Source organism: Hyla sarda, chromosome 2, assembly GCF_029499605.1.
Source record: "Hyla sarda isolate aHylSar1 chromosome 2, aHylSar1.hap1, whole genome shotgun sequence".
Lineage (NCBI taxonomy): Eukaryota > Metazoa > Chordata > Amphibia > Anura > Hylidae > Hyla > Hyla sarda.
In genome coordinates this window covers 513,241,146-513,268,172 of record NC_079190.1, presented here as the reverse complement: position 1 = coordinate 513,268,172, position 27,027 = coordinate 513,241,146, and the positions used below count along the sequence as shown (strand labels likewise).

The following is a 27,027-nucleotide window of genomic DNA, read 5'->3' as shown; positions in this document are numbered from 1 at the left end:
GGCCATAGGAGGTCAACAACCCAGCAGCAGGACAGTTACCTCCGCCTTTGTGCAAGGAGGAGCAGGAGGAGCACTGCCAGAGCCCTGCAAAATGAACTCAAGCAGGCAACAAATGTGGTGGCACTGTGCACTCAAGCGGTCAGAAACAGACTCCATGAGGGTGGCATGAGGGCCTGACATCCACAGGTGGGCCCAACACTGTGCAGGACGTTTGGCATTTGCCAGAGAATATCAAGATTGGCAAATTCGCCACTGGCGCCCTGTGCTCTTCACAGATGAAAGCAGGTTTACACTGAGCACGTGACAGGCGTGACAGAGTCTGGAAACGCCATGGAGAACGTTCTGCTTCCTGTAACATCCTCCAGCATGATCGGTTTGGCGGTGGGTCAGTAATGGTGTGGGGTGGCATTTCTTTGGGGGGCCGCACTGCCCTCCATGTGCTTGCCAAAGGTAGCCTGACTGTCATTAGGTACCGAGATGAGATCCTCAGACCCCTTGTGAGACCATATGCTGGTGCGGTTGGCCCTGTGTTCCTCCTAATGCAAGACAATGCTAGACCTCCTGTGGCTGGAGTGTGTCAGCAGTTCCTACAAGAGGAAGGCATTGATGCTTTGGACTGGCCCACCCGTTCCCCAGACCTGAATCCGATTGAGCACATCTGGGACGTCTCGCTCCATCCACCACAGACTGTCCAGGAGTTGGCGGATGCTTTAGTCCAGGTCTGGGAGGACATCCCTCAGGAGACCATCCTCCACCTCATCAGGAGCATGCCCAGGCGTTGTAGGGAGGTCATACGGGCACGTGGAGGCCACACACACTACCGAGCCTCATTGGGACTTGTATTAAGGACATTACATAAAGTTGGATCAGCCTGTAGTGTAGTTTTCCACTGTGATTTTGAGTGACTCCATATCCAGACCTCCATGGGTTGATACATTTCATTTCCATTGATAATTTTTGTGTGATTTTGTTGTCAGCACATTCAACTATGTAAAGACGAAAGTATTTCATACGATTAGTTCATTCATTCAGATCTAGGATGTGTTATCTCAGTGTTCCCTTTATTTTTTTGAGCAGTGTATTTTCTTGCCTCCCAACTGGTCTATGCAGCATGGTGGATCGATCCGGATCTGTCGAACTCGGCGACAGTCCTGGCTGGTGCAATTATGGGTTCCTATATAGCTCTCACTAATACACTCTACAGGTATCACTCTTTAAGCTTCCTTTCCTATTCCCCTTCAAACTATAGCTAAAGTGTGGTCCGTGGTGTCAAGTAAATTTCCACAACCTCTGGATTCTCCTAGGACAACCTTGTGGGGGAACGTACATTTACCTCACTTGCATGGGTTACAGGAGGCCAGTTTCTGGGTTTCTCACTGTCTCAAATTTGTGATCCACTTGTTTTGGGAGGACCAGGTTCTCTTACTCCTGTGTTTTCTGAGGTGGAGCTTCTCCTGGGCACTACGGATCTTTCTACATTTCTTACTCAGTCCTATGCTCTCCTCCAGACACAAAGGCCTAGCCCTTTCTCACAAGCCTTTTATAAATGGGTGGCTGATATCCCGTATTTGTCTGAAAGTCAGTGGAAGGAGGTAGAAGGCGCTTATTATGCCACGGTAGTTAGTAGTAGAGATAGGTTGATCCAATCTAGATATGTTTTAAGGGTACGTTCCCACACGGCGTATTTTGCTGCGTATTTGGTGCTGCATATTTTCCTACCCATTGACTTCAACAGAGAAAATAAAATACGCAGCAGCAAATACGCCGTGTGGGAATGTACCCTAAGGTTGTATTATACCCCTGCTAAGCTTAAGCGCATTGGTGTTTCTCCGTCTGATCTATGTTTTCACTGCTCTTCGGAAGTTGGTACCTTTTTGCATGTAGTGTTGGAGCATCCGGTCATTTCTCTCTTCTGGAGGGAGGTGATGGGATTTCTGGCTGATAATCTAGACTTTCCTTTCTTACTCACCCATGTGGTATGCCTGCTGGGAGTCATTACTGAGGTGGTCTCTAGTTCGCATAGACTCTGTGACAAGGTGGCAAGGAAAGGGTGTATTTCCTTTGCTCACCCTGAACATTCTCTCACCTGCCTCTTAAGTAATGAAGCAGCAGGGAAGGGAGGTGTATATGAGATGGAGACTCAGTCTAATCTGTGCTCTCCCTTGGAAACAGTTTCCTGGCTGTTAGAGAGGGAGACACACGGCCCTGTTAAGGTAACACGCAGAAGGCGCTGCGAGTGGCCCAAGTTCGGGTGTGAACTGGTAGTAAAACAGGTTGCAGATGGCACGGGTTTTAACTGGATGAGGGAAGCTCACCAGTTGATAGACAGGACATGCTGAGAGTTATAGTCAGCGACCAGACGGTCTAGGACTTTATTTTGTTCCTGTTTATGTTTTGTTTTTACCTGCAACCTGTGGAAATAAAGCTGGCAAGGAACCAGACTTGTATGAGGAACTGTGGTCTGCTGTGTTATTGTGAGGAACGTGTCCCGTGGCAAGTGACCAGGAAGATCCCAGAGCTAATCCCTGAGACAGTTCGTCACAACTCTTACTGATTCGCTTTGTGCTATTCTGTGCCCGTAAAGTGGTAGTAATGACATGGAAGGATACCTCCCCTCCCCTGCTGTCTCGTTGGCTAACTTTGGTTAACAAATTCGTCCCGTTGTACCAGGCTCTCTATGTGAGTCGTAAGTGCCCCAAGAAATTTGAGAAGGTATGGACCCCCTGGCTTTTGCTGGATGTGTTGGCAGACCCTCCAGCTAGACACAGTAAGTTTTCTATGGTGTGCTGCTGTCCTTTACGAAAGGGGGCTAGGATGAAGGGTTGGGGTTACCGGGATGTGTGCTTGTGTGTGTTGGGCCTCCTCCAGTTGGGTCTCAGATGTGCCCTTCTGTCCTAATGATGCTCATTTTTGCATACGTTGAATCCCTGTCATTGCATTGGAGCTTGTCTCTGGGACGTACGGAGGCTGTTATTGTATATTGTTTATTTAAATAAATACTTTAAAGAGGTACTCCGGTGCTTAGACATCTTATTCCTTATCCCCTATCCCCTGACGGTAGATGGAACATAATCGATTGGTGTAATAGTAATAGAGGTAGATGGCTCTTGATACCGATGTATCAAAGCGATATGTTTTGAGAGACCATGCAGAAGAAATTTTATTTTTATGTTAAGTCTATGTTTATTTAGTCTCAGATGAAGTGGTCGAGTGGTGAGGCCTATGTATTGTAGGGGGCACTGTGTGCACTGAATCATATAGATAACATGATCAGTTGATATTTAATATCGAAAATTTCTCCTGTGGCCGATGAGGCAAATTGAGTTTTCTTATGACTAATCTGTAAGCAGCATTGGACCAGTTGAAGCGTCAGAGCACGTGAAACGGTTCCGTTGTCCAGAAGCACCCGTTTGTTCTTTCCGTTGTCTCCCTGCAGTGTTACCCGGTGATTAAAGTAATTTGAAGCATCCTTGGTGAGTGCCACGGCTCTCTTTTTCTTCTTCTTGGAGTGCGTTCAGACTTTGCTTCAGACCGGTGTTGCACCGCTCTGCTGCGGACTGTTGAGACGTTATAGGAATCAGCTGCTTTATAATTGATCCCTGAGGTGTGTCTGCAGTGCCGAGGTTTTTCTTATGCTGTGAGGAATAATAGTTAGTGTCTAATAGGATGCGCAGTGACTCCAGGTCATATTGATGGTAATCCAATATGACAAGACCACCGCCCTTGTTTGCTGGTCGGATGACTATTTCGGTATTGGTCCGCAGTTTCTTCAAAGCATTTGTTTCTCTTTTAGTCAGGTTATCTTTAGTATGATGCTTTGTTTTGGGAAGTTGACTGTTGAGATCATCACGGACCAGTTTCTGAAAGGTTTCAATCTAGGACCCTTAAGAATGCAAGGGATAAATATTAGACTTCGATTTAAGCGTAGTATTATGGTCCACGCAGTAAGATGGTGAAGAGAGGCAGGATAGATCATGATTGACAACCTCGGAAGGATTTCTTTGCTTTTGGACCTCAAAGTGGCACTGTAGTGTGAGCTTACGTATTCATTTTAGAAAATCCAAATATAGATCAAATGAATTGCTGGTAGTGTTTGGACAGAAAGATAAACCTTTTCGTAATAGATTTGTTTCTGAGGCTGTTAATTTGTATTTAGATAAATTGAAGATATAGACTGTTTCTTTTATTTTTTCTTGTTGTGGTTGGGTTTCAGTAAGTCCACAGTTCTTCCCTTTTTGGTCACCCCGTCATCCTCTTTTTGTTCTTTTTCCAGTCTGAGGGTCCGGAATTTTGACGGTTTTCCCTGGACTCAATACTTAAAAAAAAAAAAAAAAAAAAAAAAAAAAGTCACAGTCCGGGAAGAATCGGAACGTGTAGATCCTGTTTGAGACGACTGAATTTTTGTGATTGGTTCTTATATTTGGAATTTTAAAAAATCCCTACTGTGACCTCCAACCGTCACAGTAGGGATTTTTTTTTTATTCCAAAATATAAGCGGAAAGAACCAATCCCAAAAATTCCATCAGCTCAAACAGGACCTACACATTTCGATTCTTCCCGGACTGTGACTAAAACCAATACATGCTCCAGCCCCCATACCACACTCAATATGCCAAAATCATCTCCGGCGCTCATATTTAAAAAGCAAGTGACACCCTTAAATAGGGTATCCAGCTCCTTGAGTCCAAAAAATGACTTAGTGTAGGTAAATTGTCGCCGCAAGCTCACCGAGCAAAATCTAGTTCAGTCCCACTCCATGATTGAGAACACCGTCCAATCCACATCCATCAATGAGAGTTTACTTGACTTATCCCGTTTCTACACCGCTCACCCCAGCATCACTGGATTTTTCTCTCCACCAAGATACCATTGTGAATATTTTCATTCAACTTGATGATGACCCCATCATAGTCCATCTTCCACTTAATACTGGACCTGATGAGCCACAAGCTGGTCCATCCGAGAGTGAACAACAAAAGGAATTATTTTTTAGAATTGAGTCCAGTGAAAATTCCGGATCTTTTTGCCCCTCAGACGGGAAAAAGAAAAAAAGAACAAAAAGAGGATGCCGGGGTGACAAAAAAAAAGGGAAGAACTGCGGACTCACAGAAACCCAACCAAAACAAGAAAAAAAAAAAGGAGAATCAGTCTATATCTTCAATTTATCTAAATACAAATTAACAGCTGCAGAAACAAAATCTATTGTGAAAAGGTTTATCTTTCTGTCCAAACACTACCAGCAATTCATTTGATCTATATTTGGATTTTCAAAAAATGTATACGTAAGCTCACACTACAGCGGCACTTTGAGGTCCAAAAGATAAAAAAAATCCTTCTGAGATTGTCAACAAGATCTTTCCTGCCCCTCTTCACCATCTAACTGCGTAGACCATAATACTACGCTTAAACCAAAGTCTAATTTTTATCCCTTGCAATCCCAAGGGTCTTATATTGAAACCTTTCAGAAACTGGTCAGTGATGATCTCAACAGTCAACTTCCCAAATCAAAGCATCATACTAAAGATAACCTGACTAAAGGAGAAAGAAATGCTTTGAAGAAACTGTGGGCCAATACCGAAATAGTCATCTGACCAGCAGACAAGGGCGGTGGTCTGGTTATATTAGATTACCATCAATATGACCTGGAATCACTGCGCATCTTATCAGACACTATTATTCCATTGTCACTACGGATCCTTTTGAAAAAATAAAGAAAGATCTGTTACTTCTGGTGAATACAGCTACCGAAGATAACATACTCTCAAAAAATGTGCAAAAATTCATTCTACAAACCTGCAACAATAAGCCTTATTTTTACCAATTGCCCCAAATCCATAAGTCTACAATTTGTCTTCCAGGACGTCTGATTTTTGGTTGTACTAATTCTACGCTAAGTAATTTAGCTCATTATCTAGGCCTTCACTTTCAAACTTATGCCATAAATCTACCAAGTTACCTTAAGGATTCCACACAACTAACAGAGCATCTCATTCCACTGCAGTGGCAGCCGGATTATATACTCATCACATGTATTCAAATATAAAACATGAACTCGGCATTCAATGTGTGCAACAAGCTCTTGAAAAAGACAGTAACATCTACATAGGAATTTTTTTAATCAATTCTCTTACCTATATTTTACACAAGAAATTTTTTTTTTATATGACTGAAAAATATTCCATCAGAAGCTCGGTACAGCGATGGGCTAAAAGGTCGCACCTGTTTACGCAAATATATTCATGGGCGCCTTTGAGACCCAATATATTTGGAACGACCCATCCATTATGCAAAATATTGCAGTTTATTATCGGTACATAGATGAACTGTTCTTTGTTTGGAAGGGTGCTCCAGATGCCATCCCTACTTTCCAACATCATCTCAACAATTACTGGAGCTTACAATTTACCCTTGAATCCAACAAAGACAGTATAAATTTCTTGGACATCCATATCACTCATAACAATACAGCCTTTCGTACATCCACTTTTTTTTTTCTTTTTTTTTTTTAAAGGTGGATGCAAATAGTTATTTGGACTTCCACAGTGGGCACTTTAAAAAATGGCTACTAAATATTCCTTACAGCCAATATAAATATTGTACAAATGATGACACCTTCAAGCAACAATCAAAAATTATACTTTTTCTCACTCTTTCGTGAGAAGCATTACCCCGAGAAAATTCTTAAAATCATGCATATAATCGGACAAAGGAATTATCCCAAATGGATTGCTTAAACAAAATCAAAGAAGACCCTAAGCTAACACTGAAAAAATGCGACAAGGAGAACCCTTTTGCTTCCAACTTAATCACAACTTACAGTAAAGATGCCCGAAAAATTAAGAGTATAGTTACATCCCACTGGCACATTAAAGCAGATTGATATTTGGGCCCAATTATTGCTCCACAACCTCACTGCACATATAGGAGGGTAGCCTCTTTGAAAACGATCAAATTAGACGCCAACAACAGAAATACAGCATCGCAGGGACCCTTTTGGGAGACCCCTTGAAAAAGGCAGTTTTAAGTGCAAGAAACTACGCTGCCTATGCTGCTTACAGATTAGTCTTAAGAAAACTCAATTTGCCTCATCGGCCACAGGGGAAATTTTCGATATTAAATATCACCTTACCTGTTGAACTGATCATGTTATCTATATGATTCAGTGCACACAGTGCCCTCTACAATACATAGGCCGCACCACTAGACCACTTCATCTGAAACTAAATAAACATAGACTCAACATAAAAAGAAAATTTCTGCTGCACGGTCTCTCAAAACATATCGCTTTGATACATCCAGATCAAGAGCCATCTACCTCTATTACTATTACACCGATCGATTATGTTCCATCTACCGTCAGTAACTGCTTTGAAAATTAAAAAAAAAACTGGAAATTTACTAGATGTACAAGATGCACACATTGTCACCTCATGGTCTAAATTAAGTCCGTGAAATCATTTCATAATAATCACTGTTTCACTACCATCTTCCTGCACCTTCATTCCGTATTCCGTGATGTTTGCCAAAAAAAACGCTGTTGCTCCGCAGGGGGTGCCCACTGTTCATTCTCACACGCCTGCGCAATGTAAACATCTGCTCCACACATCATGTACGCCTGCGCCTATGCCCATCATACTCGCATTATGTCATGCCCACATGGTACCGTTGCCTTGCTCTATTCCTGTTTTTAAATTTCTATGTTTTTACTGGAATTAATGTTTTATCATTTATTATGTACCTTTTAGCAAGACCATTATATTTTTTGTTATATTTTATCTTATTTCCTTATTATATAATTTAAAATGGTTCTGGTTTAACTGGTACGATCACCGGACCCGGAAGGATTTCACACTACTGTTTTAAATATTCTATTGCTAAGGTACTCTCTATGCCTGATGAAGAGACCGGTTCGGGCTAGAAACACTCCTTTGTTTTAGCGTTGCATCCTCTTAAATAAAGACATCTTATTCATCCAGAAGTCCGCGCCCCGTTTTGATGTCTCAATTTTCCCAAGGTTCGGTAACTTACTTCCTTCTATGAAGCTTTGCCGGATTTCGTTGAAATTTCGGAGGGACCAGGTGGGCTGCAACTCTATGATATTTACGCTCTCACGGATGTTATGCTCTCAGCATAACTTGCTAAGGTAAGGGTCCAACCTGTTGGCCCCTGTTTTTTCATTCATATCTTTTCATCCATCATCCTGGGTTTACCTGCACGAGGTGCGCACCGGTCTTTTTTCTTTTTATCTTTATAATATATATATATATATATATATATATATATATATATATATATATATATATATATATATATATATATATATATATACACACACACACAAGTTTTCGTATTACACAACTGATGCTCCAGAGACCACGAGAGGCTGTGAGAACTTTTATTTTTACTAATAAAATATGTTCAGTTCTTTACAAAGAATTATTACAACTGGAGTCGTACATTAAATAGAAATCATCGGAAATAAGATAAAAAAAAAAAAAAGAGTACCATGAGATTTGCCAAGTACCAAAGAAGCAATAGAAAAAAAAAAAAGAACAAATATCGAGTTGTCCCCTAACCCACTGGCGAAACAGAAAAAAATGTAATTCTGAAATTGAATTGGCTGCCATCATCTTAAAATTTCCAAAAAAGTATAAAGAACTATACACAACATGTACAGCGGAGACGCGGGCAAGGAAGGCCGAGCTCCTTGGAAATCTACATATGTACAGTATAATACATACAATGAAATGTGGAGGTGGGGCTATAGGGCCTAAGTCTGTTGCAATACTACAACTTGTTGTAGTTTTGCAACATCAGGAGGTCCACAGTTTAGAGACCAATGCTTTGAGGTTACTATGGAGTGCAAATCAATTGCATGACCTATAAGGCTGGGTTCTCCATGGTGTGATGGCCCCGCCCCTAATTACACTGAAATCTGAATTTTCAAAATAGAGTCCCTTTATTCCCTACATACAAACGTGTCGGCGTACGTGGCCCGTGAAGGTGTTTTTATTCCACTTCCGAAACACTTTTCCCATACAGAAAACCAAAAGCCTGTGACATCACCCAACAGTGATGACATCACATGTGAACTCATATTAGACACCCCCTTAACTAAAAATATTTTGCTACTTATCGCTTAAATCTGTATTTCGAATAGACATGAGAAGAGTGTTGGGACCAGATAAAAATGGATGACGGTGAGAAAACAAAAAGTAAGGTTGAAAATGGAAGCGTAGACGATGTGCAAAAATTGGCACAAATACCAAGACAGCTGCCGGGTCATGTGGCCAATGACCATTAGGTTACATAGGATTATGCACAGCTTAAGGCTCTACCTTTGATGCTCAACTCAGGCAATGGAAGGATTACATTGAATGCAACAGTGATGCCAACAAGAGAAGTCTGGGTACTGCAAACTGTCAAAAAACGATAGGAAGCCAACATAAACCCTACTTGCATGTTGCACGGTGGCCCTCAACCCCTAGCTTTTCTAAATGAGTATTTTTTCACCATTTGCATAGGAACATGGATGAACAAAGTCAAAATTCAATAAAAAAATTTCCGAGTTGTAATTCAAAAGCTGCAGCATCCTTCCTGAAAAGATTTAAAGAGCTGCAGCCATAGATACGTATCCCCTATCCACAGAATCACCGGGGGGGGGGGGGGGGGCACTGAATGCTGGGACCCCCGTCATGTTCTGTAGGGGTCCCCGACTCAGCCGACACTTTAAGTCATATTTCATATATTCCATCAAAAAAAAGATTTTTTTAATCAAAGTTTTTGAAATAAGTTTTGGAAATGATCAGAATTATTATTATGGTTTTAAATCAAAGTTTTAGAAATTATGATCATATTTTTTTATATCAATTTTATAAATCGATAATTTTCGAAATAATGACGACAAGAACTCAATTTTGAAAACTTTGATAAAAAAAAAATAAAATATACTTAATACAATTTCCAAAACTTTGATCAAAAACAAAAACAAAATCTAAATAAAACCTAATTCTCAAAGTTTACAAACTTTTTTCTTTTTTTTTTTTTAAATCTTGCTTCTGGCAAAGAAATATGCAAACTATGAGGCGATACATCACACAGGGGTGTCCCCATGTTATATCCAAGAATATACAAGTATACATGTTGTAGAAAAATAGAAGCAAAGTAACAAACAAGAAGAAAAAAAAAAAAAAAACACAAGACTTCAATGAGACAGCGTCATGTACAGAACTGGAGGGTGTTAACATTAAAGGGGTACTCCGATGGAAAACATTTTTTTTTTTAATCAACTGGTGCCAGAAAGATTTGTAAATTACTTCTATTAAAAAATCTTTACCCTTCCAGTACTTTTTAGCAGTTGTATGCTACAGAGGAAATTCTTTTCCTTTTGAATTTCTTTTTTGTCTTGTCCACAGTGCTCTTTACTGACACCTGATGCACATATCAGGAACTGTCCAGAGCAGGAGAAAATCCCCATAGCAAACCGATGCTGCTCTGGACAGTTCCTGACACGGACAGAGATATCAGCAGAGAGCACTGTACACAAGACAAAAACAAAATTCAAAAGAAAATAATCTGTAGCATACAGCTGCTAAAAAGTACTGGAAGGGTAAAGATTTTTACAAATCTGTTTAACTTTCTGGCATCAGTTCATTAACAAAAAAATAAAAAAAAATAATAAGTTTTCCACTTTAAGTTAACAAAAGTGGAACACCTATGGGTTAAACTGATCAAATGCCAGGAACTCGGAAGAGAGAAATGTTGATGGAAACGGGTGATGGAAATGTGGATGGAATCCAATTGATAGATACAGAGACTTCGAAGAATTCAAAAACATTCCAACATTAAGAAAAAAAAAAAACAGGAGAAATCCACATGATCTGGTCACAAAAAGGGAAAGGCACACAGAAACCAAATTATGAGGAACGTTACACCGCTGAACTAGAGTCGTGTCCCAATATATGGCTTATATTGTGTGCTGGACGGTTTGAAGACTGCTTGGAAGAGTCGGAAGCAGAAGGGTGCGAAATGGAAAGTAAGGGAGACACCGCTGAGCCATCAGCAGGGAGAGCCGTGGCAATTTCTGGAAAGAGGGAGGTCAAGTTGAAGTTGGACAAGTGCGAGGGGTTGGCCATGTGCATTGGGGGCATTTCTGGGAGTAGAGGGAATGTGGCTTGTGAGAAGCCGACAGGCCTCGGCGGGGACAATATGGAGCCAAACCTATTGCTGTTGGGCTTTTCGGTGCTGGGATTAGGAAACATCTGGTTGGAGAAATAAGGTAGGGTGAGGTCATTGGACAAACTCGGGTGAGCCGGTGAATATGGAGGGTAAAAAGAAGGTAACGTGTTCTGTGGATCTACAGGTATAAGGGCCGGTGTCCGTGTGGCCGCCGTCTGCGTAACAGGAGGAATGAAAGATGCATTTGGGTTAATCGGTGGGTTCATTGTACCCTCTGGGATGAATGGGAAGCCGAAATTCTGGGTGAGTGTATGTTGGTCAGGAGTTGGATTGTCAGTGGACACCTGAGGGCCATCAGGCATAAAGCGGACAATACCGGCCCTCTTTTCTGTAACGGGCTGCTGACGGCCAAGAATCATGCTACCTGGGCCGGCGAGTGGGAGGTGAGGCAGGGTGGAGTCGAACATATTGCTGTGTCTTTGGTTCCCTGATCTGTTTCTTTCAGGTTGACGAGTTTTGGAATCAGGTTCCTCTTGTAAGGGATGTCTAGAACGCTGGGCTATTGGGGGATTAGCCTGCCTCACTGTTTGCCTCTGATCTCCATTTCCATGGGAAATAGACTGATGAGGAATAGGTGGATGGACCACTCCATGCATGTTAATGGAAACTTGTATATTTAGTTGGTTCTTGGCCTGCCCATCAGACGGTTGGACAGAATTAGACTTTTGCATGGAAATGTGAGGACTTGTATTCCGGCCCTGGATATCTCCAGAGGAGGAAGAACTGGAGAAAGGAATATTTAAGGAATTGTTCCTAGAGTTCACTTGTCCCATCACCAGGTCACAGCTTTCTCGGTTCTGTCCTTCACTCCGGAGGTGCAGAGACTCACGGGTCGGGGGGCAAGTGAACTCAATGCTGGAGGAGTTGTACTGCGTCCTTTGATGACTAGATATTGACCTCTGACTCGCCACAACTTGGTCTCCGATATGAGGCGCTAACAAACTCTGCATAAAGCTTTGGTGACAAGAATTTTCATTCTCTCGAATGGAAAGGGTATTTGCAATGGACACTTCTTGGGCTGTTTGGTAGGGAAGGTGCTTTTGCCGATCCATTGCCGAATTAGGATTCTGGCTGCTCCTATAACCTTGTGACTGCAATCCTCTGATATTGGCATTGGTGCCACCTTCATTGTTTCTCGATGTCTGAATTTCGAAGGAAGCTGGCTGCTGCTGATTTAGGCTTCCCGACTTAAAGGTCTGACAGTCGGGAAGCCTCTGAGACTCTGAATTGATGGCATGTTCAATGGACATGTGGCCCTGAAGGTTATGGGGTGGTATCACTTTGTTTCTAGATACGTCCAGATACTTCCGCATTTCGATGTGCTCCGATAACCTCGAAGCTGGGACTGACACTCCAATTCTCTGTTCTGAATTGGAAGTGCTCTTGCCTATCAAAGCTTCAGCAGAGTAACTGGAAACTCTGTTCCTTTCCTGCCTGTGAGGTGCACACGTCATGTTTGAAGGCCGGGGAACAACACTAGCTTGGGAAGCCATCTGCTGCTCTAAACTCCTAGAGGTCATAAGTCTTTGGACTTGGCTGTGACCTGATAAGTGGTCAGAGGACACAATAGATCCTTGCGAGCGGCTGATATCCTGTTGATGTTGATGAAGTATATCCTGACTCACATGGCCTTGTGGGTGGGTTACATGGAGACCCCGGGAGGGTGCATTATTCTCACATGTTTTCTCTGCTTGTGCGCTTCCAAAATGAGAGGAGATCTGCTGCTGCTGGAGCTGCTGATGATTGGGTTGACCGCTCTTATGCCGATTCTGCTCTGTGAGATGTTTCTGATGAAGAGACAGTCGTGCGGCCTGAGCACCTTGGACAGCGTTCTGTTTCTTTTGCATCTGAACATCCTGCTGTATCATTCTTTGTTGCTGAATGTTATGAGACTGAGAGCGGATGGAGCGTTCCACGTGTGGGACTTGTTGCTGCTGCTGCTGATACAAGTGGTGATGGTCACGCAAATGTCCTGCTTGTTGCTGCTGTTGCTTTAAGTACGGATTGTTACTATGAAGTGGTATCTGATGTTGGTTTGACTGCAAAGGTTGAAGGTGTTGGTTCCCCATATGACTCTGTTCGGATATAGAAGGCTGTGAACTGCAACGTAGATCAGTTTGTCTTAGAGTCGAGTTTACAAAGTTATTATTTGGAGTGAACAGATTAGAAAGTCCCTCACTGTGGCTTTGGACACTACTAGATACAGATATTGATGATGAAGAGGAGTTGGACGAAACATGGCTAACCAATACTTCATTGGTCTCTCCAACACTGTCTGAGGGCTGCAATCGTTCAAGCCTAATAGGAGTTTGACACTGTTTTTGTCTCTTGGCAGCAGAAAGTAACCCATCCTCATGAGCCGAACGTTTGTTTGACTCTTTTCTTCCATCTAGCGTTTGTTTTAGCTGGGGCACCGTAGTCTGAGACACCTGCATAACAGCTGAACTCATCGAATGTAGCTGTTCATGTGCATAGTCCGACAGAACAGTCGTAACCTCTGTCTGACTGTCGTAAGTGCTGGAGGACACAGAAGGATTGGTGGACGGCGGCATAGACATGTGTTCAGAGGTCGGCAACGCACCTGCACAGTTCCCCGAATGGTTAACACCGCCAGAGCGTATTAAATTATTTATGCTCAAACTCGTGACACTCTGTGATTGAGAAGTGGAAATGTGTAATGACAGGCTGGTGGAATTCACAACTGAACAGTTACTTTTCTCAGTTACCAAATGATCGACACAAGGATGGGCGCTACTGTCCAGAGCACTGAAAGAATTGGATGAAGGCGGAAGTCGAGAAATGTTTTCTTTGGCCATGTGGGGCTTGAAAGGGAGTCGACAGTCTGGAGGCAACATTTCTGCTTCGGAATTCCTGGGAACAGAGTCTATAACTTCTGCCTGTACCCTCGATCTTCCTTTCGAAAGAGTTTCCTGGTCAAAAATAACTCTTGCGGCAACTGCAACTATATCATTGTGCTCAGAAAATCCACACCCATTAAATGGTGGCCCTAATGATGCCCCACCGCTGACCACATCATCTCGGTTGGTATCTGGCAACATGGAGGCCACTGAGAAATTACGGCTACTAGCAGAACTACTGGACAAGGGGGAGTCAGTCTGTCGACTGATGGCAGATGAGTTGCTACCACTGTCTTGCTCAGAGATATTGGTCTGGTTTGGTGCAATGTGAACAGTGGGGTTGGTAATAATAGGTTCTGGGCTTGTTTCACTCACTGACGTAGGCTCTTTTGCTTGTACTTTTCTGAACAATGTTCTGTGACTGTCCAGATCCTTCGAGTCTCCCTTTAAAGGGAATGATTTCTCGCTTGGGTCATCGGTCAATATCTGTGCTTCCAACAAGTCAGCAGCAGTTAGAGTTGAAGAGTCTTCTACTTGGCAAGGTCTGGAAGCTGCAGCTGGGTCTGAATTTTTACCAGTGGTCAATTCATTGGACTCTTGAGAAACCTCTGTGACGAGAGCCTCTTGAAGGGTCTCCCTATTCACAGGATGACTGCTGGTTTCTACAAGCCCCTTAAAACACTCTGGTTCTGTAGTCTGCCTGGGCTCGTTCTGGGTTACAGAAGAGTCTTGTCTCGGCAATCGCTCATCACGTCTTTGTTCTGATGTTGCTGCTTCGCCTTCTGAGGTTTCACAATTTAGGACTTCACCAGTTTTACTATTTATTACATTTTCTATGGACTGAGCTACTGCCACATCTGCCTTCTCCTCTGTGGTTGAATGCGGTGCCAAGACAGTGACTTTCTCCTTCTCATTCTGAGGGTCCTTATTGGTCTGAGTTTTCAGAGCTTCTGGACAAGATGAATCTGGTTTACTTGTTGCAGTGGAATCCTTTTTGGCTCCTTTTTTTGCTGTAGGTTTCTTGATTGTCTTTTTTGGCTTTGCATTAGCTGGCGTAGCACTTACAGATTTCACCAATAAAGGTTTGGTTGTTACAGATGAAGCAGAAGATGTGTCAGCAACTGTGGGCGTCATGTTGGATCCAGACATGGAAACACAGTTGCCTGGTATGGTGCTGGAGCTTACAGTAGCTGGTGCAGGGGGGTTGAGAGTTAACTGCAGGCAATTCTGACCCGCCATCTGAGATATGTTCTGACTGAGGTTGGCCAAAGCACCAAAGGTGTTAAGCGCTACATTTGTGTTAGGATCTTCATTAGTCGTTGGCTGGATAATTTGCATAGGGGATTGGTTGGAGGATCCAGCTGAAGGATTCATGGGCTGCAGTGCAAATAATTGTCCATTGAGGGAAATGGTTGGTGGCTGCTGGTTTGGTGCAGCTGTGGACACAGGCACTTGCTGTGTGGTGCTAGATGGCTGAACAGGGGTAGGCCTGGGCAATATATGAACAAGGTGCTTACCACCAAATGTCTGTGGTATTACTGTGCCTTGTACAGGGTTTGAAGGGCATATGACTGGATTGGTTGCATTGATGGGCATAACCACAGACGGGGTTGGCTGAGCTGTCATAATAGGGAGTGTGTTTTGGTTAGGGGTCGCTTGGATTATAACTATTTGCTGCCCCACAGGGGCTTTAGGAACAGGCGGGCGAGGTGCAGGTGCTGGTGGTTGAAGTAATATAATGTTCTGGTTGGCTGGTGATGGATTTATTGCAGAACCAAATGGCTGAGCCACCTGTATTACCTGCACAGGTGGATGAAGGGGAAGGATATTTGTGCTTTGTGGCTGTGGCTGGCTTATGAGCGACTGAACTTGTACAGGCTGACAAGAAGGCATTTTGACCATTACTTGCTCCACAGGCTTGACTTCAGAGGAGGCCACATTGCTCAGGTTTATGCAAGTTGTAACTGGCCGGGTATTCAAGGTATCTTTGGAGGCGGTTGGCTGTTCGCTCAGTGCTGTAGTAATAACAGAGGACTGACTCAATGGCTGCACGGTGTTTCCAGCAAGCTGCAACGTAGTCCATGTCGTTTGAGTATTTCCATCCGATGGGATTCGAGACAGACTCCCAACACTTTTCAGATCCGGTAATGCAGAGGACAGCGACCAGCTGTTCTCCAGAGAAGACGCAGGCAGCACGGACACACTGGAACCTGCCTGAACATCTACAGATGAATTTATTTCTCTCAGATTCATGGCAATCCCCAAGCTCGATCCAATATCAACGATGGGTAAACTTTCTCTCTCTACAACCTTTCCAAATTCAACACATTGCTGAGCTCCAGACGTGTTCTCATGAGCATCTGAAGACGCCTGCACATTTATTCCAGGCACGTTGGCTTGCGATACTTGTGATGGGAGACTGCTGCTAATGGATACAACAGTCTTGGGCACTGTGTCAACAATTTGCCCGATAGAACATTTTGCACCATTTCCTTCTTGGGAAGAATATGTCATGGTACCCACTGTACTAGTCATAAGAGGTAATGAACTGGCAGAGCTGCTTGGAGTATGTACGGCTTCTGTGCCCTTGGACAGGATGAGGTTTACTGTGCTCTGTGTTGTGGTCACAGGAAGACTTGATTCAACATGACCTGCAGTGGTTGACATTGCTGAATTTTGTTGCAATGTTTTGTCCAAAGGGTACACCCCAGCAATGGTGATTGGCGTCACCAGGTTGCATGCTCTCTGAACTGGCACAACGTTGGCCGTTTGCTTTTGGAGGTTATGACCTATGTTAAAGGTGATGCCATGCATGGTGGTGCCTTGATTAGAAGAACCCAGTTGGTTACTGTTTAGGCAGAGAGGAAGTTTCGGAGCTTGGTCGGCAGGAGCGATCAGTGAAGCCTTCGAGTTTTTTGCATTTCCTTTCCAATTCAGCGTCGGGTCATCGTATAAGCAGATGTCATTGCTCTTCAATAATTCTATGTACCGAGCGTTTTCCTTTTGGATCTCTGCCAGCTCTCTTCTCAGTTTTTTGATTTCAGTGGCTGTAAAACAAGGCAAAATTTGTTACGTTGTTTAAGGGTCTATTCAAACGTACAGAATTCTGTGCAGATTTGATGCGCAGGATTTCTAGGTGTGTTCAGTCATTCAGTTTACATTGTAATCTGCAGTAGAAAATCCTGCGCATCAAATCTGTGCAGAATACTGTACGTGTGAATAGACCATAAATTGTACATCCAGTCATGGTTCAGCAGAAGGATAAGCTTAAAGATAAACTGTCAGAATAGTCACCCACACAAACCAGTGGTACTGCCTGGTAGTGCGGGTGACGCTGAGAAAAACTATGCTTACAGTGCCTGGATCCGTTGCTCCGTTCGTCTGAATATGCAAATTAGCAGTAAATGCGAAAATTTAAACACATATCCTGCCGCTCAAGCCATGACTAGATGAAGGCTTTAATCATAACCCATCGGAATCGTTTTTCTTTGTAACCCCAGCTTATATCTGCCTCACCTTGCTCCTTGTTCCCTCCGTTTAGTAGCAGCTCATCGTTCTGACGCTTCAGTTCTGTGATGTACTTGAATGCCTGTTCCAGAATCATATTTTTGCTCTGAACCAGATAAAAAGGAAAAAAAAAAAATTATAATAATAATAATAATAATAAAATAATAATAATAATAATAATAAAATAATAATAATAATAATAATAATAATAAAATAACAATAATAATAATAATAATAATAAAATAACAATAATAATAAAATAACAACAATAATAATAATAATAATAAAATAATAATAATAATAATAATAATAAAATAATAATAATAAAATAATAAAATAATAATAATAAAATAATATTAAAATAAAATAATAATAATAATAATATATATATATCTCTCTCTCTCAAGTATTCTCCTTGGGGACGGAGCACAGCTTCCGGTGTAGAACAGAGATTCAAAAAGACCATTAGCACTCCGCAGGCTTTTTGGGTAAGGAATATGCAAAGCAGCTCATCACACCACCTTCTCAGGTAGCATGCCCTAAGATCAGCTCTGGCTCCAGCTACTTCGTAGCTGGAGCCAGAGCTGATCTTAGGGCATGCTATCTGAGAAAGTGGTGTGATGAGCTGCTTTGCATACACACACATCTTATATATTTATAATTTCAAAGGGGTCTTCTGGAATTTTTACATTCATGGTCTATCCAGTCTGTGGAAAAAGCTTTTTAACCAGGGACCAAAGAATTTTATAAACCTAGTCAGCCTCTAAATACTAAGGGGGGCTTTATTCCACAACCAAAGGACTTCATCAGGATGGGGGGGGGGGGGGCTGTTACAGTAAAGAATCAATGTAAAAAGAAGTGGCCCTTTCTCAAAGGACGTGTCAGGACCACGTATTACAATGCTGCCAGTTTGACTACAACAGATACTGAATAATACCATAGACACTGGACATGCCGGCTGGGAAACCATGGACATGCCGATAGCTTCCAAGATGATCAATGGTAAAGGAAGAGGGTAAGACCAATCACTATATATTTTTTTTTCAAGGATCTTAACCCCTTACCGACCCATGACATACATGTATGGTCATGTGGCGGGTAAGGGGAATATGGCTCGGGCCCGCGAGTCAGCCCCACGTCATAACCGGCAGATGCCCCCTATCAGCAGCTGACCTCTTCCGGTAATGACGGATCATCAGAGCTGGCTCCGATGTCAATAATTTAAAATGGTTAAATGCAGAGGTCAAGTCCTGGAAAAAATGGAAAAAAAATAAAAAATAAAGTGTGGGAACCCAGTCAAGATTTTCCCTTAAGGGCTGGTCCTGCAGAACTCCTTCTAATGGGAACGATGTGGAAGAAGTGCAGGAACTAATTTCCCATGCGTTCCTGCAGGACTTGAGCCTATAGCAATTAAACAATAAATGTTGGTAATCTCTGGTATCCATCGGCACCTCCGCAACGTTACCGTGGGCTGCTGATGGGTTGCTGTGTTTCCCGTTCTTTCTGGTGCTCATTGCCTTAGGCAGCCCTTGCCAATCAGGCGCTGAAAAAAAAATCAATGTAATGCAATAGCATAACATTGATCTATGTAAGCCATTCAATGAGGGCTTATAATATGAAAAATGTGTAAAAAAGTTAAAAATTATTTTTAAAAAATATAACCCCCCTCCCCTTCAATAAACATGTAAATCACCCCCCTTTAGCCTTTTTATATTTATTTATTTTTTATTTTTTTTTAAATCAAAAGCACTGAAAAAAATGTATTAACAGACCTATTTCACATCGCCACATGCACAATTGTCCGAACTATAAAATTAATATATTCCTGATCCTGCACGGTGAACAGCGTAAATGCAAAAAAAAAAAAAAAATTGATGATTTTTCTTCACATCACATCCCAGAAAAAAACATAATAAAAAGTGATCAAAAAACTCCCATATACGCAATAGTGGTACCGTTAAAAACTAGAGATCATGGCCCAAAAATATAAACCCTAATTCAGCTCCATAGGTGGAAAAATAAAAAAATTATAGGGGTCAGAACTTGGCAATAAACATTTATTTTTTTGCTTTTTCAAGTTTTCTAGATATTTTTTCTTTTTTACCATAAAACAAAACAAAAATAATCCAAGTTTGGTATCATTGGAATTGTACTGACCCATAGAATAAAGTCAGCATGCCAGATTGACCGTATTGTTAAATTATTGCCCCACAAAATTGGGCAATTTCATATTTTTTAAATTTTGGCTTACATATATATTTTTTCTGGCTCCTTAATACATTTTATGATAAAAAAAAATGCGCCAATAAAAAGTACAACTTGTAACCCAAAAAAAAAACCCTAATACAATGTTGTCAGTGGATTAAATAAAACAGTTATGGTCTTAGAAGGTGAGGAGAAAAAAAAAAACATAAGCGAAAAATAAAATTTAAGTTTGCTGGGTTATGTACAGAGCTGATTTCTTCTAACAAATAGCACCACCCCTAACCTCAGGTTGTGTGTGGTATTGCAGCTCAGTTCCATTAATGTGAAATTGTAATACCACACACAACCTGAAGACACGAGTGCTGCTGTTTTTGGAAAAAGTTATCTGTTTTTCTATTCTTTGGCTATCTTCGAAGCCAGTGAATGCACACTGCCGCTCCACTGACTGAGGGAGCAAGGGACTCAATTTTATTTTTGGGAAAACCCATTTAAGATCCCCATTGTCTATCTGAATGGTAAATAATCAAGACTCTATTAAAGCCGCATTACCTGCTTAAGTGCTGGAGAGCAGGGGATGAGGTCCCCGATCCGATTGATCCCAGAGTTTATTTTCTTCTTCCTATGTCTCTCCACTAAAAGAAAGGTAAAAAAGGAAAGAAAAAGACAAAAAAAATTACTCAAAGAGAAGGGTTTGGAAAACAAACTCAGATCACAGCCATTTAACCCCTTAAGATGATATGGTGAATAGCGACCATATGACCTGAGGGATCAGAGGAGGTAACTACCTTTGTCAACACAAGACCCCTTTATGGGGCTAAGACAACCAGAGGCCTAACAAAATAAAAAAATATAAAAAAACATTAACTCCTTAAGGACATGCGCTGTAAATGTACGGCGCTGCATGGCACCTCTTGGCACACAGCGCAGTACATTTATGGCGCGGCTGTGATGCGAGTGCAGGAGATGCGCTCGTTTCCTTCCCGGCAGGTCCCGGTGACTGTCAGCAGCTGCGGACCCGCCGGTAATGGAGGACATCAGCGATCGCGCTGATGTCTGCCATTAACTCCTCAGGTGCCGTGATCAATATAAAACACGGTATCTGCGGCTGTGCGGTACTTATAATGGCTGATCTGATCGCCCGCGGCACTGCTGCAGGGATCAGATCAGGCAAGATGGCGGACGGAGGTCCCCTCACCTGCCTCCGTCTGTATTCCGGGGTCTTCTGCACTGATCTGCCTTCCAGCAGACCAGAACAGAAGATCACCGTTGATACTGATCAGTGCTATGCCCTATGGGGACTAAAAAGTGTAAAATAAATGTAAAAAAATAAAAAATAAAAAAAGGGAAAAAATACCCTACCCCAATAGTTTTAAATCACCCTTTTCCCCCATATTAGTACATAAAAGCATAAAAAAACGAAAAATAATAAACAAATTTGGTATCGTTGCGTGCGTAAATGTCCAAACTATAAAAAAAATAATGTTAATGATCCCTATGGCGCACAGCGTAAACGTTAAAAAATAAAAAATTTATCAGCTTTTTTTGTCACATCAAACTGCAAAAAATTTTTTATAAAAAGCGATCAAAAAAGTCACATTTACGCAAATCTGGTACCAATACAAACTACAGATTATGGTGCAAAAATGAGCCCTCACACATCCCTGAATATTGAAAAATAAGAAATAAATGGCCAAAATAGCCCAATTTTAAACAAACTGATTTTGTAAAAAAAAAGTTTGAGATTTTTTAAAAAGCAGTACAATAGAAATGTATGTAGCCATTTTTTTTAAGCGGTACAGTTATAGAAAAGTATATAATCATGGGTAGCATTTTAATCGTATTGACCCAGAGAAAAAATAAAACATGTATTTTTTACTGTAAATTGTAAAGTGTGAAAACGAAACCCCCCAAAATTTGCAAATTTTTGGGGGGTTTACCATACATTTTAGGGTAAAATGAGTGATGACATTCCAAAGTACAACTGGTCACGCAAAAAAACAAGCCCTCATATGGGTCTGGGAATGGAAATATAAAAGAATTATGGATTTTAGAAGGCGAGGAGGAAAAAGCTAAAACGCAAAAAATAAAATTGGTTGCATCTTTAAGGTGAAAATGGGCTGAGTCCTTAAGGGGTTAAAGGAGTTATCCAGGAATAGAAAAACAGCTAATTTATTTCACAAACAGCTCCACGTCTGTCCCCAGGTTGAGTGTGGTATTACAACTTTTATCTCAGTTCATTCTACTGATCTGTGGGGGTCTCAGCACTGAGATATGGACTGATCAAAACTTTTGACATCTCTAGGACATGTCCATTTTTTAATTTTAAATTATTATTATTATTTTTATAACTGACAGTGTCCATTTAGGGGCCAAAAAGGCCTCAAATTCAGAATTTTTAGTACACACACTGGGGGGAATTTATCAAGACCTTTAGAAACGTTTTTAAAATGCTTTTTTCTCTATGTTTGCCACACAACATGTTGCACAATGGGTCCGTGCAAATTTTTGTGCGACAATTGCTTCCATGATTTTTTTACCCATTTAGGGCACTTTATGCAATGGTCACTGATTTACTAAGTGTGAATGTTGCAAAATTGTCGCAAGATCCCAGAAATAGATGGTTTCTCAGGTCAATTCAGCCCAGCCCTGCGGCACCCCAGTCATCCAGTGCACGAAGCGAATTTCGCTCCATGCCGGATGATTGGCGATGTGGGGCCAGAGGCTCTTGACATCACCGTCCCCTCAATGGGTCACCCACCCTCCCATAGACTTGCATTGAGGGGGCTTGGCCATGGCCAACGCCTGATTGCATTGTAATCAACGGAGAGGGAGCCAAAGACTATCCAAGCATGCTGGGAGTCGTAGTTTTGCAACAGCTTGAGGCACACTGGTTAGTAAACAACGACCTATGGATAAAGTGGCTGCTTTATAAGAAGCCAAAACGCAGCTGACAACCAATATGGCTGCACTTCCTGTTCAAAAAATTGAATTGGGAAAAACTCTCTTACCCTCATTGTGACTCTCTCTGTTTTTCTTCCTAGAGCAAGAAGGAAGAATAAATACATATGAGAAATGTATATAAAATCATATAATATATTCCTTTAAATACAATTGCGCTCTGCGCAGTGATCTGCAAACTGCGGCACTCTAGCTGCTACTAAACTCCAGCAGGCTTATAGTTTTGTAATAGCTGGAAAACCCATAGGCTGAAGATCATTATATTGTAGTATTACTGTAAGTGCTGGACCTAACAGAAGTCTCTACCATTCACCATATGCACTGCCATACCCATTTCCTCCATTTGAGGGCGCTCATACCTATGCTTGGATTTGGTAGGACTTGCATTCTGAGTCATCTCCGGCATGCTTACATACAAGGACTGGTCACTGCAGAATGAGAGGAAAAAGGGGAAATATCATTATCACATAGTAAAACTCAGGGTGACTCAGGATCAGTACAGGATAAGTAATGTCGTGTATGTACACAGTGACCTCACCAGCAGAATAGTGAGTACAGCTCTGGAGTATAATACAGGATATAACTCAGGATCAGTACAGGATAAGTAATGTAATGTATGTACACAGTGACCCCACCAGCAGAATAGTGAGTGCTGCTCTGGAGTATAATACAGGATATTACTCAGGATCAGTACAGGATAAGTAATGTAATGTATGTACACAGTGATCTCACCAGCAGAATAGTGAGTACAGCTCTGGAGTATAATACAGGATATAACTCAGGATCAGTACAGGATAAGTGATGTAATGTATGTACACAGTGACCTCACCAGCAGAATAGTGAGTACAGCTCTGGAGTATAATACAGAATATAACTCAGGATCAGTACAGGATAAGTGATGTAATGTATGTACACAGTGACCTCACCAGCAGAATAGTGAGTACAGCTCTGGAGTATAATACAGGATATAACTCAGGATCAGTACAGGATAAGTAATGTAATGTATGTACACAGTGACCCCACCAGCAGAATAGTGAGTACAGCTCTGGAGTATAATACAGGATATAACTCAGGATCAGTACAGGATAAGTAATGTAATGTATGTACACAGTGACCTCACCAGCAGAATAGGGAGTACAGCTCTGGAGTATAATACAGGATATAACTCAGGATCAGTACAGGATAAGTAATGTAATGTATGTACACAGTGACCTCACCAGCAGAATAGTGAGTACAGCTCTGGGGTATAATACAGGATATAACTCAGGATCAGTACAGGATAAGTAATGTAATGTATGTACACAGTGATCTCACCAGCAGAATAGTGAGTACAGCTGTGGAGTATAATACAGGTCCTCACCTCCACAGTTAGACCTGGATGTATTGTGGTCTCACTCTGGCTTCACCGTCCTCATCTCCGTTACCTCCTGGTTCTTGTAGACGATTATTCTTCTCATTCCTCATTCTACTGGTACTAAGAAGAAAGAACTGACATGTTAGTCATCTCCAGAAGGAAGACGGTCATCGACACTAGGGCCGGGACAACTAATGGATTATCAGAATAGTTCTCAGTTATTTTCATAGCTGAACGATTGGTTGGTGGATAAGTTGGACCAATGATGAAAACAAGTGAGGAGAAAGCGATGCTGCCGCCCAATTCCCTGCCCCCTGTCTATAAGATCTAGACGGCCCCATAGCCTTACATTATAAGTCCGTCCAGGTCATGTGACACAGAGCCAGGAGAGAACATGCTAAGTCTACGTTCCCGGATCATTCAAGCCATCAGTCGGGGTCTGAACTTTCAGATCCTGAGAGATAGATAAAAACTTTTACTATGTCCCTACGACATTCAAAATTGTTTTTGAAAATGAAAGGAACTGGAATTAAAGGAGTACTCCGGCGCGCACTTTTTTCCTTTTATCCCGTCCGGGCTGCAAAATAAAAGAAAACACACTTTCTCTTACCTGCCAACGAGCCCCCGGAGCTCCGGTACAGGTGTTCGGTCCTCGGGCTGTATTCTTCTTACTTCCTGTTAGCCCGGCACGTCACACGGAGCTTCAGCCTATCACAGGGCCGAGGCGGGACATCGCTGCGGATGGTGATAGGCTGAAGCTCCATGTGACGTGCCGGGCTAACAGGAAGTAAGAAGAATACAGCCCGAGGACCGAACACCTGTACCAGAGCTCAGGGGGCTCGTTGGTAGGTAAGAAAAAGTGTGTTTTCTTTTATTTTGCAGCCAGGAGGGATAAAAGGAAAAAAGTGCGCGCCGGAGTACTCCTTTAATATATGTTAAAATTATAAGACATCACATCAGCGGGCGACAAAACCGACAGACACCGAGGTGTATTAAGCACAAGCGCACTTCTGATCACTGATCTAACGGGGTGACGCCAACTCCTGAAATATCGTGCTGTAAAGGAGGAGCAAAGGTCAATGAAACCAGATACAATTTTTTATATATATATATATATATATATATATATATATATATATATATAAATATGCGCACAAGAAAGAGAGAGATAACACACAAGAAAGCATAAAGTTCAATAATAAGGTACAAACTTAGCAAAAAATACATACAATACTCCTATCATATCTCCTCATACTTGGGAAATAATAATAATAATAATCTCCTGTCATATCCCCTCATACCCTATACCTGTATAATAATAATAATAACCTCCTGTCATATCCCCTCATACCCTATACCTGTATAATAATAATAATAACCTCCTGTCATATCCCCTCATACCCTATACCTGTATAATAATAATAATAATAATAATAATAATAATAATAATAACCTCCTGTCATATCTCCTCATACCCTATACCTGTATAATAATAATAATAATAATAACCTCCTGTCATATCTCCTCATACCCTATACCTGTATAATAATAATAATAACCTCCTGTCATATCTCCTCATACCCTATACCTGTATAATAATAATAATAACCTCCTGTCATATCTCCTCATACCCTATACCTGTATAATAATAATAATAATAATAATAACAATAATCTCCTGTCATCTCCTCACACCTCTGTAGTAATAAGATTAACCCTTCCCTTGTGGTCAGTAAGATTTGGGGGTCCTACTGTCACATGACTATTGATTCCCCTTCCCCACCCCCCATGCAGATCAGCAGACCCCCGTCCGTTCCCGTCGTTCTTCCCCACAGCGCCCCCCGGAGGTCGGGTATACACACCTGAGATCCCGCTGCACGTCCTCACCCCCCGGGCCGGTCCCCGGTGGGGCCTCCAGACCCCCCCGAAACAACCCCGCCAGCCAACCTAACCCGAAGCCAGCACCGAGATCCGAGCACTTCCAGCGCCGCAGCCAATCACTGCCCTGCCTTTGCGGCCATCAGCCAATAGGCGCGCAGTTCTTAAGAGAGACATTCGTTTTGACTAATGAACGTTAGGAATGAGTTCGGGAGGCGGGGCTACTGGACGACGGAAAATAAGGACGGCGCATAGGTTGCAAAGTCGAGGAAGTGTTTTGGTTTGCTGCGTTTTGATTGACAATCAAGTCATCCAATAGGATAAAAGGGGGCGGGGTAACTCTTAAAGGGCCAGCAGTTTTATCTGTTAATCTGCACATGGAGGAGGTGATGTTAGGAACCTGTGGCTGTCCAGCTGTTATGGTACTACAACTCCCAGCATTTCTAGTAGCATTGCTGGGACTTGTAGTGACTCCTGTTTTAAAATATAGTCACATACTGAGAAATTACTAGCAACTACATCTTACTAGCATCTTACTAGATGGACCCCCATCATGTCCCAGCAGTTACAGGCTTTCAGATCATGGTGGGAGTTGTAGTTCTGAAACACCCATAGAGCGACAGGTTAACCTTTGGCTGTCTGGGCATGCTGGGAATTGTAGTTTTGCCACAGCCACAGGTTGGTCTCCAAAGAAGAGCAGTGGTCAGGAGTTGCAAAACTTTAACGGCTGTCCAGGCATGCTGGTAATTGTAGTTTTGCAACATCTAGAGGACCATAGTTTGGAGACCACTGAAAATGAGTGATAACTGTATTACTGAGCAATGGAGAAACATATCCTGGTCAGATGGATCCAGATCTCTATAGAGAAACATGTCCTGGTCAGATGGATCCAGATCTCTATGGAGAAACATGTCCTGATCAGATGGATCCAGATCTCTATGGAGAAACATGACCTGGTCAGATGGATCCAGATCTCTATAGAGAAACATGTCCTGGCCAGATGGATCCAGATCTCTATAAAGAAACATGT

General features: G+C 42.0%; 1 protein-coding gene across 2 annotated transcripts; it reads right to left on the bottom strand.

Annotated features, from left to right (window-relative positions):
- Positions 1-8,398: 8,398 nt before the first annotated feature.
- USF3 (upstream transcription factor family member 3) lies at positions 8,399-26,141 on the bottom strand. Of its 2 annotated transcripts, none has more exons than XM_056559948.1 (7): positions 25,982-26,141; positions 24,127-24,240; positions 23,126-23,194; positions 22,817-22,845; positions 20,358-20,440; positions 17,613-17,709; positions 8,399-17,143 (listed from the first exon to the last, which is right to left on the bottom strand). In XM_056559948.1, the coding sequence occupies exons 3-7, from the start codon at positions 23,170-23,172 to the stop codon at positions 10,929-10,931; spliced, it is 6,471 nt and encodes a 2,156-aa protein (XP_056415923.1). In that variant the 5' UTR covers positions 23,173-23,194; positions 24,127-24,240; positions 25,982-26,141; the 3' UTR covers positions 8,399-10,928. The 2 variants fall into 2 exon arrangements, with proteins under 2 accessions (XP_056415923.1, XP_056415925.1); XM_056559950.1 differs by lacking the exon at positions 25,982-26,141 and adding an exon at positions 25,815-25,922.
- Positions 26,142-27,027: the final 886 nt, after the last annotated feature.